Below are 16799 nucleotides of genomic sequence, written 5' to 3' on the forward strand. Positions count from 1 at the left end.
GAGCTAGCCGAGGAGGGTCCCGGGGAACGCCAGGCCCCTCTGCAGGGCTGCTGGGGCTGGGGGGGTCATCTGCCTGCAGTGACATAGCTGGGGCAGAGTGATAAATGCTGGGTGGAACCTGCTGTGGGGCACACATCTGGGCTGCACATCTGGGTCTGGACAGCACAGTGGGGGTGCACATCTGGGGCTGGGGCAGAACCGTGGGCCTTCATATTTGAGGTGGGGCAGCATTGCAAGTGTGCACATCTGGAGCCAGGCCCTGGCATCTGGATCTGGGGTGGCACTGTGGGTGTGCACCTCTGAAGCTGGGACAGCACAAAGGGAAAGCGTATCTGGGCCCAGGTAGCACATCTGGAGCGAGTGCAGCAACATAAGTGTGCACATCTAGAGCCAGCACAGCACACCTGGAGTGCGCACAGTGCATCTGGCTGTGGTGCAGTGTGCCTCCAGACACAGTGCATTGTGGCTGCTCCCCAGCACCCAGCCAGCCTTGGCAGCTTCCTGAGATGGGTGTTGTAGCCCCTCTGAGCTGCTTGTTCCCATATTACCCAGTTTGCTTTGTTCATATCCACCATCGGTCTTATCTGCTGCCAGTTAAACTTGTGTCTTTTTATCTCTTCCTGAGCAGCCATGGCGAGCTGTGTCTCAGTGCCCTGAGACAGCCAGCCCTTGGGCGCCATGAGCACTCATGCCTGGCTCTTTCCCATGACTTGCCCTTCCCTGTGCCCACAAAACCTGATTGCTTCAGCCTTCCTCTGAGACAGTTTATACTGCCTGGACTTTCCAAACCCCTGTTGCTCCCTTCAAGGCTCTTTGTGATTTGCTTAGATCTTCCTTACAGCCTGATGTCCGAAGGTGGTTTTGCTGCCACAGAGGGAGCTCTTTGAATGACTGGCATTGCATGGTATGGCATGAAACAGAAGGGCATGGCATGGCAAAAGCACAGCACGGCAGGCTTCTCCCAGTGCACCCCAGGGTGGTGCCTTCAGCACTCAGTGCCTGTTTCCCTTGGACCCAGGGTGCTCCCCAGCCTTTTTCCTGCCAAACGCCCACCTGGTGGATCATCCCTGTGGCACGCTTGCTATGTCTAGCCCTGGGCTGGGGTCAGTTACCCCCTCCCCTGCCAGCGCTTTCTCCTAACCCCCAACGTGCTCTGGTCACATCGAGCATTTGTGTCCCTTCTCCCCTGGCAGCACCCATGTTTTGGGGGGCACCTGCTAGCCCTGAATTCAAGCAGCCAAGGACATGCACAGGGAGCATGGGGGCTGCCTTGCTCCCGCTTCCGTTCTAGTGTAACTTTCCCGAGCGACACAGCCGCCCCCACAGAGGCGATTTCATCTCACAGAGACTTCCTTACCGGCTGCTGAGACCTGCCCTGCCCCAGCCTCCGCACCAGCCCGTCCGTTCGCCATGGCAACCGGCACTGGGGGCTGCCCCCACCTTCGTGCCCCACCAACCTTCCCTCTGCCCTTGTCCCCTGAGGATACCAGCTATGGATCCCGTTCCCCCTGCTCTGGGATGTGCCAGTTTGGCACGGGGGAGAAAGCTCTGGCTGAGCTGGTCACCAAATGAGATTAAGATTAAACTGGATTAATTTAATTTTTGTTATCTTTGGTGAGCTCGCTGCTGGCCAGGTACACTAAAATCACTGCTGTGAGTCAGAGGCTTAGTTTAGCAGGAAGGAAAGGTTGGGTCAGAATGGGCTTTGCTGCCAAAAGCAAATCACTTTTGTCATAGCCAGAGCTGTGCTTGGCGCAAGGGCCATGTGGGACACGGGACCATGGGGGATATGGCTGTCCCAGGCATGCGGTCCTGTGGCAGGCATCAGGCACAAATTCCCTTCTCGCCATGCCTGCATCACCGCAGCCACACTTTCTGCTGCCAACCAAACCCATTCACCCAGAGTGTCCAAATATTTGACCCTAAAACCACCACGATGGCATTTGTGCCACGGCACCTGCCGGGGGGACGGGGGGACTGCACCCATGGGGGCTTCCTTGTGCTCCCTCTGTGGGGTTCACAGGGGTTCCACATGTGCCAGCAGGTCTGCAGCTCTCTGTCCATCTTCATGGGGTCACTGGTGCTGCTGGGGGGACAGATGTGCTGGTGGGAGGGCATGCCTGGGAATTGGGGCCGCTTGCGTCAGTCCTGCTGGCGCTGGTGTCTGGGCAGGATTAGGTTCCTCTCTGCTGTTGGAAGAGTAAATATCTCCAGGTCCAAGCCCACACTGCAGCTTGATAAGGATGGACAGGACTTAACACAGGAACAAGGAAGGTGATGCCAATAAGAAAGGTTTTTTGATTGTGGTTTTTGGCCAGGCTAAAAGGACATCCTAGGTATGGGAAAGTTGCTCCCAGGCTTCAAAGTCGGTCTGTCATTGCTGCAGCTGGGTTTGAGCCATGCTGGGGAACAGCCCCTGCTCCTCCCATGACCCTTTGCTGGGTGTGGGGCAGCAGCAGGGACACAAATGGGCCACGGGGAAAAAAGGAAAGTTTGGCCAAAGAGTTTGTTTCTCCCCTGCAAGGGGGAAGGGTGAAGGTGAGGGTGCCGGGGTGAGTGGGAATGTGTTGGGACAAGCCGCAGCTCACGCCTGTGGGGACACAATGCCCTGTTTCATGCCAGAGGCCGCAGGGGTTGGCTGTGCCCAGGCAGGTCTGGATGTGGCAGGGAGATAATTGGGGATAAAGCTCTCAAAAAGGGGATATTTCCTCTGCAAATAGCACCGCGGCCAAGGGCAACAGCCACCTTGCAGCTGCCTTACCTTTCCTGCCAGGAGCGATCCCAAAGTGCTGGGGCTCATCCCAAACCCTCCTGCACCCAGCCTGTGAGACCCCATGCCCACACTCCATCTCCCCGCCGCCGCCCACTTGGTGCAGCATGGCCCATGCTGGCTTTGTCCCCCCAGCCGTGTGCTGTCCCCGGCCCCCACCCCCCAGCCCTACCAGGGGGCTGCCGGACACAGACACCCCCGCAGCAGGCACCCCTGCATCTGCCCCGGTGGGGACCTGTGGTGCCCCGCCATGAGCCCCTGCCCCGGCGCAGCCACGGCCCCACAGCGGTTGGTGCTCCCTGAGGAAAGCCGCCATTCCAGGTGGGAACTGGCTCCCTGGCTGCGAGCGGGACGTGCGGGTGGTGGAAAGCAGATACCACAGCAGTGACTACTCTAGGTGTATGGGTTAGTTCTTGTCTTCCAGCAAAATCCTAAACAGTGCTGTTTTTTCTGATGTAACCTACAGGGTGGTGGTGTTTTTTTTTAAAGCTACCTTATTTTGGGGGTTTTCCACTCAGCAGAACATGGCCCAGAGGGGAAGATTTAACCTCTGAAAGGTAAAGGCTTGGTGCCAAAATCCTGCGTGCGGGGTAACCCAAGGGGAACCCACTGCAGGGTGCTGGGCTCCCGCGCCCAGCCGCGCTGGTGACGCCAGTGCCAGCGCGGGTCTGCACCCCCGGCCGCGCTCCCTGCCCTGCTGCTGCTGCGGGAGGGAGGGCACCCCCCGTGCCCACCGCCCAGGAAAGGGCGCGTGCTGCAGCGGGTTTGGAGTACGTGTCCCCTTGTCCCTGCGGTGACACCCGCCCGGTTCTATGCCCCGGTGCCCTCCCCATGCAATGGCCATCCAAGCCTTCTCCCCGTGCGGTGCCCCCCAGTGCCGCCCCCCCGCCCCGGGCCCCTGGGCGAGGCCCCCACGCGAGGCCGCTGCACAACGCCCCCCCACGGCCTCGCCCATGCCCCCCCGCCCCGCCTTCGCGCCGTGCAACGCCCCCCGCGCCAGACCCCTCCGCGCTGCCCCCTCCCCCCGCGCCCGCCCGCGCCGCGCGGCCCCGCAGGCCCCGCCCCGGCCCACCCCCGGCACGCCCCCGCAGCCATGTCGTTGTCGGCGGCGCGCAGACGCCCGGCGGCCCGGGCCGAGGGGGGAGCCCCCGCGGGAGCCCCCGCGCCCGGCGATGCGGAGCGGGGCATGGCGGCGCCGGGCCTCACGCTCTGCCTCAAGCTGCTGGCGGCGGCCTTCTACGGGCTCAGCTCCTTCCTCATCGTCGTCGTCAACAAGAGCGTCCTCACCACCTACGGGTACGGCCTGCGCCCGGGGCCTTTGCATCCTGAGCGTCACCCCCCTCCTGGGGGCTCTCCGCGTGGCGGGCACCCAGCGTGCGCCCCTCCGCCTTGCGAGACCCCCGTGCAGCCCTCCCTTGAGTGTCCTGTGCCAGCGGGCACCCCGTGCATGCACCCCCCCTCCTCCCCCCGTCTGTGCGTGCACCCCCATCCTTGGGTGCTGTGCACCAGCCAAGCATCCCCCTGCGCCCCCCATCCTTGAGTGCTGTGCACCCTTATGCATGCCTCCCCTGCTATGGGGTCCTTTGCACCCCTTGGCACCCACTGCATGCACCTCTCTGCTGTGGGGCTGGGGCCCCCATGCATGCCCCTCTTTTATCTGTCGGGAGCTCATTGTACTGCCAGCCCCCCGTGGGTGCCGCCTTCTTCCCATGGGGACCCCCTGCACGGCTGGGCAGTGTTCCCCATGACTATGGGCTCTGCAGATTTGGGTGCTGGGGGGCTGCTGCTATCCTGCTCCCCATGCACACAACGGGGGTGTATGGCTGCTGGGCCCCCCCAGTGTGCGTACCCCCACTGATGTCTGCTCTCTGCCTGCAGGTTCCCCTCCTCGCTGTGTGTGGGGCTGGGCCAGGTGAGTGGGGTGCCCTCTGTCCTATCCCCTCCTGACCCCCCATGTGGGGGGCTGTTGGGCTGACCCCAGCTCTCTTGCAGATGCTGGCGACGGTGGCGGTGCTCTGGGTGGGCAAGGCACTGCGGGTAGTCAAGTTCCCTGACCTCGACAGGCATGTCCCCCGGCGGGTAAGCCCCCTCCCTGGGCACATCTCTTCCACTCCAAGGCTGGGCGGTGGTCTCTGCCCCAGCCGCTTGCCTGCGGTGGGCGCCATGGGCTTTTCGGGAGCGGGATGCCTGTGCTCCTTGCCCTGGCAGCAGTGAGCTGCATGGGAGCCTGTGGCCGTGGAGCAGCTCCAGGCTGAGGAGCTGGGACATGTGTGTGTCAACATTTCCATTGTGTGTGGAAATAATTTCATATATATTATAAAATGAAGGTGCTGCTGGGATGCTCCCTGGCTTTCTCTGGTCGCTCACGCAGTGTGTTATCCTTCTTAAAATTTTCTAGACGTTTCCTCTACCTCTTCTGTATTTTGGGAACCAGATCACAGGACTGTTCAGCACAAAGAAACTGAAGTATGGATGGCTTTTCTCTACTGGGGTGGTGTACAACGGGGTCCTTGGGGGGAGTCTGGTCTTCGCAGCCAGGCCCTAAGGTTTTGCAGGGGTGTGGGTGACTGGAGCAGGAGTTGCTCAGGGCAATATGGTTCATCCTCTGCCCACACTAAAATGAGCCATGTGCATGTTTTTGAATGCTTTTCACCAGCCAGTGGGTAGGGAGAGACGCAGGTCTGGCCCTTGCCCACTGTAAGTGAGGGTCTGGGGCTGTCCGTGGGGTCCCCCACCCTGACTACGTCTGACATAAGCGATACCTTCGCTTTGGGTGTGGGAGTAATGGAGTTTCCATAAGGAAACTGGCGGGCTTACCGATGGCTCTGTTCTCTGGAGCCGTTATCCCGGCGCCTGCTCGGGGCATTGCTCTGCGGGTGGCTGCAGAGCTGCGTTTCGGCAGTGCCGGTGGGGAAGCCCTTTCACCCTGCTAAACCTTCCTCTTGCAGCCTGCCGATGTTCACTGTCCTGCGAAGGTTTTCCATCCTGTTTACAATGTTTGCCGAAGGATTCTTGCTCAAGTGAGTCTTCCCAGCCCCTTCTACCAGTTAGAGTTACAGAAGTCTGAAGGTGTTGGAATGACGTGCAGCGTGTCAGTGAGCTTTTGTGTGTCAGAGATCTGTGTGGTCAGGAGTTTTGGCTCTAAGCTGTGTTTTAGGAACGAGGGTGGGCGGAGGAAGTGGATTCAGAGAGCAGCAGTGTGTTACTTGTCTTGATCTGCACAGCCCTTTTCCCCGCTGCCTCTCTGCATGCCTGGAGGGAGCTGGGCGAGATGAGGTGTGATGTGTAGCTGCCAGGTGGGTAGGGGAAGATAGATGTGCTCTGTCTTTGCTTGCAGCAGCCTGGCTGTGCAGTGCAGTTTTGGAAGCAGAGGGTGTTGTGCCCATCTGCCCCTGCTAACAGCTCTCCTCCTTGCGAGGGCTTGCAGAGGCCCCAAAACTGCTCATGCTGTGTGCTGACAGCCCCCTTGCCGGGGCCATCACTGGGGTGCTGGGCTGGTCCTGTCCCCGACGCCGTGCCGCATGCCCTGTGCCCAGATGAACCCTTTGCTGCAATAAGCAGAATTGTAGCGCCCCATAAACTTGCAAGTTGGTTTTTTTCCTTTTTTTTTTTTTTTTTTTAAAATCACAGAGATAACTGTCTAAAACTTTCTTGCTTTTACTTGCTGCCTTTGCATGGGTTGGTTTGCTTGTGGTTTTCTTGCTCCCCCTCTGTATGTGCTGGGAGGAAAGGCTTCTCTTTGCTGTTCTCCAAAGTGCTTGGAATACTTCAGTGAAGATTTGGCTGTGAAAGACGGTGGTGTCCTCCTGCATTTCTTTTCAGGAAGAAGTTTTCTTGGAGTATTCAGATGACAGTATTCGCTATGATCATTGGTGCGTTCGTAGCTGCTAGGTGAGCTCCTGGTTTGCTGCCCCCTCTCTTCCGCCTCTGAAGGCTCCCTGCATGGGCCAGCCAGCAAAGCTAAGGTGAATCAAGCACCATGGTATGTCCCAAGAAGAGAAACAGTAAATGCTGACTTTATTTTTTACCCTCAGACATGCTCCCTGGTAGGAAAGAATGTTTTACTGACGCAAATCCCAGTCCCTCTTTGCATGATTAACTTTTTCTGACAACTTACTGGCTAAACAGAAAGTGGAAGAAATCTTGCAAGTGATGCACTCTGCACAGCTTAAAGCTTTAACTTATGGTTTTTTCCCTTCCAGTGCTGACTTGGCATTCGATCTGGAAGGATATATTTTTATCCTTATTAACGATGCCTTAACAGCTGCAAATGGTGCCTATGTGAAACAGAAGCTGGATTCAAAGGTAGGCTGACCTTTGGCTTCGTTCTGGACACTGCAGGGTTGCGCTTGGTTTGGCAGCAGCTTGCATCTCAGGGGGCAAAGAGGGGAGCCTCACCCGGTGCTACCTGAGCCCTCTCCCAAAATCTCCTGTCTAGAAGGTTTGGCAGTACTGCTGTGCTGCTCTTGGTGCCAGTGTTGCCGAACAGCGCCGGCTGGAGCCTTGCCCCTTTGCTAGTTATGACCGCAGTGCCTTGCGGCAGCAAAGAAATGGCATTTTGATTGATGGTGGCCATAAAGCCTGTTGCAAGTTCATCACCCAAGTTTTTCATATATTTATATAAATAAATTAAGAAAATACATACAAACGTGTATATATATTTAAAAAAAAAAACCACCCAAACCAGACAAACCTTCGTCTCTTCTCTCTCTGAGAATCCCACTTGGATTTAGCTCACAAGATCCAGTCTTCAGTTGCAATATGAATAAGGTTTTATATTCTTGTTTGGAACCAATTTAAATATACAGATGTTTCTTATTTCTAGGAGCTGGGAAAATACGGTCTGCTATATTACAATGCACTGTTCATGATCCTTCCCACCTTAACCATTGCCTACTTCACCGGAGATGCGCAAAAGGTAGGATTCCTGTCCCTAAAAGCAAAATCTTTAGTGGCACAACACCTTATGGGCAAAATGGGTTGCTTAGAAGAACGTTTTACAGTTTGTTATAATGCACTTTTCTCTAACTTAGCCTTCTTACATAAAATGGGAAATACTCAAATTATGCAACTGCAAAGTAGTTCATTATCCCCAGTGCGCAAATAAGTACTGCATAGCTTCTGAGGGAAGAGGCTGGGGCAAAGGGTGGTTTGAGGCTGGGTTTTGGGGTGGGGAGGGAAGCTGCATAAGGAGAAAGTAACTCTAAGTCTTACGTTGGATTTCAAATCCAGAGTTGCTCCATTCAAGCGTTTTTGTAACAGGGAAGTGCGAGAGCAGTAGGGAAACCAAATATTATTTAAAAGAAAGAAGTTGGTATTTTTAGGATAAATGGGCTCCTTCAAACTTCTTTCCATCCTTCCCTCTTACTAGGGTGGTTATTATGTTGAATTGCTCTGGAGTTTGGTTTGCCCATGCTGCCCTAACAGGGCACAAGCTGATTTACGTACAGCTCCATATACTTGAAATTTGTATTATTGTTATGTATTATTATTATGCTCACTTATGTGCAGCTATACTTGGTTGGCTCTTCTAAGGAAGAGCACTCACTTTTCATGCCTGCACCCCTCTCCATGGGCAGGGAGGGCAAATGCTGAAGGCTGGAGGTGTTGCCCACCCAGGCTCCTGTGGGTGACTGCTGTGGCTGCGGGTGTCCCCTGCAGACAACCCTGTCTGCCCCTGCCCCTCCAAGCCATACCTGGGCAGGCAGAGCCTGGTGGCCTTTTTTTCTTATTAGGAGCTTAATGCCCTGATGATGAGCCCCGGTAAGCAGTTGCTAAGATAATGAGCTGCGATTAGTGAGGAGAAGTGTTGCACTGGGTGAAGGTAGCTCAGGCCCTGCCCTTCATAACGGGCGATGCAGTGGGATATATTTTGGGATAAAGTGCTCATTTATAAGCAGGAGTTGGTGGACAGGGAGCAAAATGTTGCTCTGTGCTGCACTGTGCAGCCTCTGTTCAGCCTGTGCAGAAATTGCCTCTTTCTTTTTTTTTCCTTCCCTTTTTTCCCTTGAATAAACTCTTTTTTTTTCCCTGGCCGAGCTCCTGGCAGCCAGAGGCAAACAAAGATACACTCTGTTGGGGATGCTGCCAGGAAACTCCACGTTTGCAGCCTAATGAAAAACCCTCTTGTGAAGGGTGTGCAGCTGAACGTGTCTCACACAGGGACGGCTGGGGGCAGAGCCGTGATGGGGAGCTGCATCATCGTGGGGGGCCGTGCTGGGGAGAGGGGGAGGGATTGCACAGGAAAGCCTCCCCCCATGCTCATGCATGTGGATGTGTTAAATCTTGTAGTTCACTAACAAGCATTAAAGGTAATGGTGTCTTGTCATGCCACGCTTTGAGAGGCAGAAATGGGCATGCTGATGGTGGTGAGCAAAGCCCTGGAAATAATTCCTGGGGATGAAGGGGATGGACTGCCTGCAGGCAGGTCTTCCCAAGGCTAGCATTTTGTGTCCCTGTTGGAAAGCACTGTCCCAGCTGCGTGGCAGGATCCCCATGTGCTTGGCAGCCCTTCTCTCCCCTGTGCCAGTCCCTGCCCCACTGGGAGGGGGAGGTAGGGAGGACCAGCCATTGCCCTGCTCTGCCCTCACTTCCTCAGGGCATCACAGACTGGCTGAGTTTGGCTGGGACCTCGGTGCTCATCTGGTCCCCTGGAGCAGGGGGCCCAGGACCATGTCCAGGTGGGTTCTGGGTATCTCCATGGATGGAGACTCCACCACCTCCCTGGGCAACCTGTGCCAGTGCTCAGTCACCCTCACAGTGGAAAAAGTGTTTCCTGATGTTCAGAGGGACCCTCCTGTGTGTCATTTTGTGTCTGTGGCCTCTGGTCATGTCCGTGGGCACCACTGGGAAGCGCCTGGCTCTGTCCTCTCTGCACCTGCCCTACAGGTGTTTATACACATGGGTGAGATCCCCTGAATCTACTCTGCTCCAGGCTGAGCAGTCCCAGCTCTCCCAGCCTCTCCTCATAGGAGAGATGCTCCAGTCCCTTCATCTTGGTGGCCCTTTACTGGACTCTTGCCAGTGTGTCCTTGGCTCCCTTGTACTGGGGAGCCCAGCACTGGACCCAGCACTCCAGGGTGGCCTTGTCAACACTGAGCAGAGGGTAAGGAACCCCTCCCTCATCCTGCTGGCAGCACTTTGTCCAGTGCAGCCCAGGACACTGTTCCCCTTTGCAGCAAGGGCACATTGCTGGCTCCTGATCAACCTGGTGTCCACCAGGACCCTGCAGAGCTGCCTCTGAACTGGGCGGCCCCAGCATGTCCTGGTGCTTGGGGCTGTCCCTCCCCAGGGACAGGATTTCACACTTCACTTCCCTTGTTTAGCTGCACGATGTTCCTTCTGACTTGTGTCCCCAGCCTGGCTGGCAGCACCCCCCTCTGGCCTCCCTCCCTCTCTGTCCCCACTCCAAACCATCTCCTGGTGCTGAAACTTTGTTCTCGTAGTCATCCCCAGACCTGCAGCTGGCAAAAACATGGGTTTGGCTACATGGAGTGTAACTTTAAATAAAAAAAAAAAAAAGGAACAAAAAACCCACAAAACAAACAAAAAACCTAACAAAACAAAAAGTCCAAAGCCCAATAAAAAAAGCCCTACCATGAAATCCAGACTTCCTTTACCCATTTTGTCAGCACCATCCCTATACATTAAATTCCCTTGGGACATGATGCCTTAATTGTTGCAGTTTGTTCTGCTAATCCTGGTGCCTGGTAAAGGCTCTTCTGAGCTTCCCACCAGAACTTACTAAATCTATATATGAACTTTTCATGTCCTTTTCAGATGTCAGAAGCTAGGAGAGCTGTCGCTGTGGGTGGCAGTGGCAGGGCTCTCACTGGGGTTGCCTCAGCAAGCCCTGATGCTGCCAGTTCCTTAGATGCACAAAATGTGGGTGACTGCAGCTGTTGCACAGGGTGCTCAGGAGGGTGGTTTTGGACAAAGGCTGGCTGGGAAATGTCTTTCCTGGTTTCTCCTGCTGGTATGACTGTTATTTACTGTTTTTTCTAGGAGGGGTGTGCTGGGTGCTGGCTTGGGCTGGGAGGCAATGCTGCTGTGGGCAGCCAGCCCTTCCACAGCCCCAGAATGTCACGCTGGGCTGGTCTGTGTTTTGGTTTGGTTTATTTTTCCCTGTTGTGACGTGAAAACTGATGTCAGAGGTTTGTTGCTCGCCTGGCTGTGAATTACTGCGTGTCTTCTTCCTCTAAGGGTAGGGGTGTGTTTTCTTGCAGGCGATGGAGTACCAAGGCTGGGCAGACACAGTCTTCATCATGCAGTTTACGCTGTCGTGTGTAATGGGGTAAGCATGTACACTGCCCCAGCGGGTGCTGCCTGCCTCCGAGGGCTGGGGTGCAGCTGTGAGCCAGCAGCTGGTTGGGGGGGGTCTGAGCTGTTCTGGTTTAAAAAAACCCCTACTCTATATAAATGTTTAGTCCTGATAAGGACACCATTTCTGAGAGCTATGGCAGGTGGAAATTACTTCTTACCCTGCTTCAGCACAGGTTTAGCCAAAAAACTGGTGGTACAAATACATCTCTAGAAAGGAGGGGGAGAGGTGCAGAGATGAATGGCAATGCCTGAAGCATGTCCTGGAGCCTGATGTCAGCTCATCCTCTTGCAGGTTTATTTTGATGTACTCCACGGTTCTTTGCACTCAGTATAATTCTGCCCTTACAACTACAATAGTTGGCTGCATTAAGGTAAGTGGTTTCTCTGTTCCCAGGGCCGCTGTTAGGCGAGCGTTGCAGTAATTGTTGCTTGGGGCTTGTATTAAACAGCTGCTTTAACTGTTGGCACAGGGGCTCGTGGAGCACGTGGGATATGCCTGGCAGCGTGGCTCTCCAAGGCGGTGACTTGAGTCAGTCTGCACCTCCCTGCTACCTGCCTGGGAGGTGTGGCAGGGTGCTGCCTGCCTGCAGGAGTTATTCCGGGAAAAGCCATGAACAGCCTTGGGGCATCCACAGCCTCCCTGCGGCCACTTTGTGCCACTCCAACACTGCGTATCCCCTGGCTCTGCCCACACAGGCAGTGGTGTCTGCTTAGCAGGAGCATGGGAAGGGCTGGATGGAGGCTCTGGGGCTTTTGCTGTGTGCTGCATAGAGGGGAGGATGGCTCCAATGGGATTATTCTTCTTTTAAATTTATTATTTTTTTGCTGCTCTCTGGAGTAGAGAGCTACTCCGTGTGTGTTTGTATGGCAGTCACAGTAAGCAGCCATGCATGGTGCTGGCTGTGATCAGTGAATTTATCTTCCCCAGGGCTAATGACATGCAAAATGCCCAGAACAGCCATGATCCTCTGGGTCACCTTGGCCCAACGAGCCTGTTGCAAAAATAGATGGACACTCCTGTGTGTTTTTCTGCCTTTAGTGCCTGAGATAAGGGAGAGCATCGCAGCCCAGCAGCAGTGATCAAAGCCTCCATTCAGGAGTGTTTCTCAGCAGCTCTAAAACCAACCACTTTGGATCCAGTATTGTCACCGCTTGCCTATTTCACACTATCTGTGCCTGGGGTTTCCCATCTCCGTGTTGCTTTAATGCATAGAGCATACACTTGCTTTGGGCTATATAGAAACTTATGCTCTTGTTGCTAAAATCTCGTTCCTTTGCAGAATATTTTAATAACCTATATTGGGATGTTTTTTGGAGGAGACTATATTTTTACATGGACGAACTTCATTGGTTTAAATATCAGGTAAGAACATCGGGCATTTGCAGGTTTTATTTATGATTTGCAAGCAAAAATTGCTGTGAAACTGAAATGGTTTGACTGGGTCAACACTTCTTGCAACAAAAACCCCTATGGATTTGCACGTGCGCTGCAGCAGAGGAGCCGGCGTGGCGCTGACCCACATCTCGCAGCCCGGGGCGAGTCCTGTGCTGCTGGCAGCACTGCTTGGTCCCTGCTTACAGCTCAGGCTGTGGGGAGCTCCCAGACAGACTCAGGTTGTTTTAAAGCCAGGTAGAATGCACAAGCATATTTTAGCAGCAAATTTAAGTTGTTTTTAGGGTTGCATATCCAAATCGTGTTAACTAAGGTGTCCTATTTCACCTGGTATTTTAGTGCAGCTTTTGGAAGAGTCTCCTTTTCTTGTCTGGGGTATATTTCTGCATTGTGAAAAGTCTCCTTCTTGTCCCCGTCCCTCAGCAGGGTTCCTTCAGTGATAGAGCAGATCCAGCACTAGGCTAGGGACTTAGGCTAGTAAGCATTTGGGTACAAATTAAACAAGATATCTGATCTTAGGAGGAAAATGGAGAATTTTCTTGCAAATTGGTGCTTGCAGCAGATCCTGGACCATTGGTATACCCGTGTTTTTGACTTTTCTTTGGCAACTGGTGTTTGTGGCTGCCCAGGGCATGTTTATATAACTAATAAATGTACTGGCGTAAAAGGCAGCATCTCCTCCGGGCTGCTGGTGGCAGGTTTGTGTTGTGCAGTGCAGGGAGGAGCCAGCCATGAGCGTGCAGTGAGCACACTGTCGCTTCTGTGGCTCTGAGCTGGGACGTCTCATTCTCGTACCCGACCCTGTTTTGCAGTATTGCTGGAAGCCTGGTGTATTCCTACATCACTTTCACGGAGGAGCAAATGAGCAAGCAGTCCGAAGCTGGCATCAAGATGGATATTAAAGGAAAAAGCTCTGTGTGACCAGGGAAAGGCTTTTTTTGGAAGCAACCTATATCTCTTCAGCTGATCACGTGCAGAATGTGGGAAGGAATACAGCACATCTGCCATGGAGTAACAGTGATGTTCTTAATTTGCACAATCTAGATTGCTGCCTTTGCAACTTATCAGGAAGGTAACTGACTGCACCGTGAAGAATACATCTAATTAAGGCTGATCGTCAGGAATTAATGGGTTTCTAATCATGCTGAGATTTGGCGGTAGAGATTGGCACAAGCAGCGCGCACATTTGAATGGCAGAGGACTGTGTCTGTTCTGAGGGCCGTACCCTGAGCATCCTTGGCTGTGTCTTGTCTTGGTGCAGCTATCACCCAGCGGTGGGTGCAGCAGTGGGTGCAGCTGGGGACGGGTGCAGGGGCTGGCTCTGCCCTGTGACCCCCCCCAGCCTGGTCTCTCTGACCGGGCAGCATATGCTGGTGCTGCAGGAAGGTGAGACCATGGTACCCAGCATGGATCTGGCCCCAAGGGGCAGGTGAACCCCTTCTCTCCCCAGGGGAGAGGAGCATAGGGAGGGGAGCTGCGGTGTTGCGCCCCACACAAGGCAAGCGCTGGTGTTCCCCCAGCAAAGCCTCTTCTGCAGGATGCTCCTGGTTTGGGCCAAAACGGCTTTTTTGAATGCTCAGTGCTCTCTGAACTTATATTTGTTAGTTGTTCTTTGGGTTGGTTTTTTTTGTTCTGTTAACCCACTTTTAAAGCTGGGTTTACCCTCCTTGGTTTCCAAAAGCCCTGCAAACATTCACCCCTTTCTTTCCTGCCCAAGGTTGCTTTTATGAGGTTCAGGGACATTCCCAACAGGAAGGTTTTACCTGCCACCAGTGAGCTCTGCAGGGCCAGCAGCCTCCCTCAAACCACCCTGGGGTCAGAAACCTTTGGATTTGGGAAAGCTGCTGGCTGTGCTGGGGCTGGCCTCAGTGCAGGGACCCTCACAGGGCACTTTGGATCCAACAGGGAGTAGCTGCAGGGTTTGCAGGAGAGCTGACATTGTCCCACCTGGCACACAGAGCCTCCTTCCATCTGGAAGATCTGCTACAAAGCGAAGGCTGCCGCTTCTGCCCCTACAATCCCCTTCCCACCCGTCAGCACCGTGCATGTGCCTGGAAGAGGCACAGGGACTTGAATCGTGTTGTTCTGGCAAGTCAATGGGAAGCTCGTGGGGCTGGGGGGGTTGGTGGCCCTGCAGGTGCTGCTGCTCGTCCCTGCAGCACCGAGCACGTGTGGCCCCTGCCCATACTGCAGCACCAGCACTTCAGCGTTGGCTAAGCCCTGTCCCGCAGTCTGTTTTTTGATGTAGGAAGTCATCTTTGGTTTGTGACCCATTAAAAGAAGGGGATTTTTAATATATCAGGCAATTTTAACTGATTTTTTTATTTTAAAGGTTGTGTGACAGCACTTCTTTCTAGGTCTGTCCCTGGATTGTCTTTTGGTTTAAAAAAGAATTGTTTATAATTTTGGTTTAAAAAAATTTTTGGTAAAACTATATATTTATGAGGTTTGGGGTTTTTTTTGTATACATGGCTTTGGTAACCAGGAAAAAGAGCTTGTGTAGACAATATAATTTGTTTCTGGAAGATATTTGCTAAAAATGTAACTGCTGTTTGGTGAAGCTGCATTTCTTGGAGTGCTTAACATTGACATTTTTATATGTGACTGAGAATTTCTGTAATGGTAGTAAAGGTGTGGAGCGAGTTTGCTGGCCACTGCGCTGCCACCTGCTCCAAAATCCCATCCCTGGAGTTGTTCTGGCCAGGCATGCCAGAGCGGCTCCGTGCCAGAGCTGGGGCCTTCCCTTCCCTCTGGGGGACTCCCTTTTGGGGGCAGCAGGATGGGGAGTGGGGGACTGGTGTGGTTACTGTATTTATAAGGCCCGTGGCAGCACAGAGGGCTGAGCCGGTGTGTCCCGGAGCGAGGAGCAGCCCTTCAGAGGGGCTCCCCCCTAGTAGTGCAGAATCAGAGAAAGCAAAAAAATTCCCTGACCACTTTTATTGCTTCCTAAATTTCAGTAAAGCCTCGGATTTGCAACAGCTGCAGAGGGTTTTGTTTGGGGGTTTGGTTTTTTTTTTTTTTGGGTGGTGGGGGCGTGGAACATGATAAATGCTTCCTGCTGTGCAGAAGACCCAGAGCTACTCCCACATCAGCTCCAGGCTCAATTACTGGTTCCCAGCAGCCGGGCAGTGCCGAGGCCAGCAGCAACTGCCGCGCCCCGCCGCGCCCCACCATGCCCCGCCGTGGCAGCGCCCTGCGGCGGGTGCTCCGCCGGTGCCGTACCGGCCCACACCCCCGGCCTGCAGCCAGGCCTGTGCCTTCGTCTCGCTTGTGTGACCAGAAATATTTGCAAATCACTTTTTGCCACGGTTGCTTGTAACTTCGCTGTGCTGAGGCGGTTGCAGTCGGGATGTTGAGTCTGTTGAAAGTTTTGATTTTTGTTTATTTTTGAATCTACTGGTTAGATTTATTGTCCAAATGGTAAAATATTTTTTAAAGCTTATCTTGTTTGTAACTGTGCACACTTCAGTGCCAGGGTCTGGATGCTATTGTATACACTGGGAAAGTGAACAGAGGTCCTAAAACAGTATTTTCTATGCTATTAATCAACTAAAATTTTTTCTATGTAGACTCTATTTACAAAGTGACCATTTTAGTGATTAAAAGGTCACTCTTTTAATTTGAATGTATGGCAGGCTTTATATATAAGTCAGTCAGTGACGACAGCAAAGAAAAGGATTTTATGTGCCTATGTATTTTTGTACTGGCTTCAAATAAACCAATGCCCTTCCCTCCTACCCTGCCTGCTTTTGCCTTCGGCCAGGAGCTGGCCCCAGTGCCCCTGTAGCAGCGAGAAAAGGCTGGAGACTATGAAGCTGCTGAGGGCCCCCCCCCAGCACCCCAGTTGGGGTGTCTTTGGTGTCCCTTCTGGGTGCCTTCTGGTATGTGTGGAAGAAGGGGGAGGTGACGGGTTTTCAGCTTTAACTATTCTTTGAGGATGGGAAGAGAAAAAGTATGGGGGGGGGGTGTGACCTAAAAACCCACCAATCAAACCCCTAGTGCCTCGCTCAAGCCAGTCCCTTTCCTTCTCCCCAGCTAGCCTAAGTTGATGCCTTTCATGGGGATAGAGCAGGCCAAGAGGTGCTTAATGCTCCCATTCAAAAAAACGCCGCTGGTGCTCTGACTGTGCCCAAGGTAACTGCAGAAAAAGCCCACGCTGGGCCCGGTTGGCGAACACAGTGCATAGGGCAAGCCGGTGTGCCCGGGGCAGGAATGAGAGCAACACCTTTTGCTCCTGGCAGTCCCAGAGGCAGCAATAACGCGCCCACTGCAGCAGGCACTGCTGCACCTCCTGCGTGGTGCTCGGGGGCTCTC

At 53.8% G+C, this 16799-nt stretch overlaps 1 protein-coding gene across 1 annotated transcript; it reads left to right on the forward strand.

The window, feature by feature from the left end:
- Positions 1–3838: 3838 nt before the first annotated feature.
- On the forward strand, positions 3839–16222 carry SLC35D1 (solute carrier family 35 member D1). Its single transcript, XM_075097334.1, has 12 exons — positions 3839–4066; positions 4649–4682; positions 4763–4849; positions 5169–5236; positions 5719–5790; positions 6593–6661; positions 6973–7075; positions 7596–7688; positions 10996–11063; positions 11385–11463; positions 12373–12455; positions 13298–16222. Exons 1-12 carry the CDS (start codon positions 3864–3866, stop codon positions 13404–13406), a joined length of 1068 nt encoding a protein of 355 aa, XP_074953435.1. The 5' UTR covers positions 3839–3863; the 3' UTR covers positions 13407–16222.
- The last annotated feature ends 577 nt before the right edge of the window (positions 16223–16799 follow it).

Source organism: Phalacrocorax aristotelis, chromosome 6, assembly GCF_949628215.1.
Source record: "Phalacrocorax aristotelis chromosome 6, bGulAri2.1, whole genome shotgun sequence".
Lineage (NCBI taxonomy): Eukaryota > Metazoa > Chordata > Aves > Suliformes > Phalacrocoracidae > Phalacrocorax > Phalacrocorax aristotelis.

What these genes read in the sequence shown, in the direction of transcription:
- SLC35D1 (XM_075097334.1), top strand. Translation starts at nt 3,864, where the DNA reads ATGTCGTTGTCGGCGGCGCGCAGACGCCCGGCGGCCCGGGCCGAGGGG. An exon ending in TTCAGCACAAAGAAACTGAA is followed by an intron (nt 5,237 to 5,718) that starts GTATGGATGGCT and finishes TTCCTCTTGCAG; the next exon opens with CCTGCCGATGTTCACTGTCC. An exon ending in CAATAGTTGGCTGCATTAAG is followed by an intron (nt 11,464 to 12,372) that starts GTAAGTGGTTTC and finishes GTTCCTTTGCAG; the next exon opens with AATATTTTAATAACCTATAT.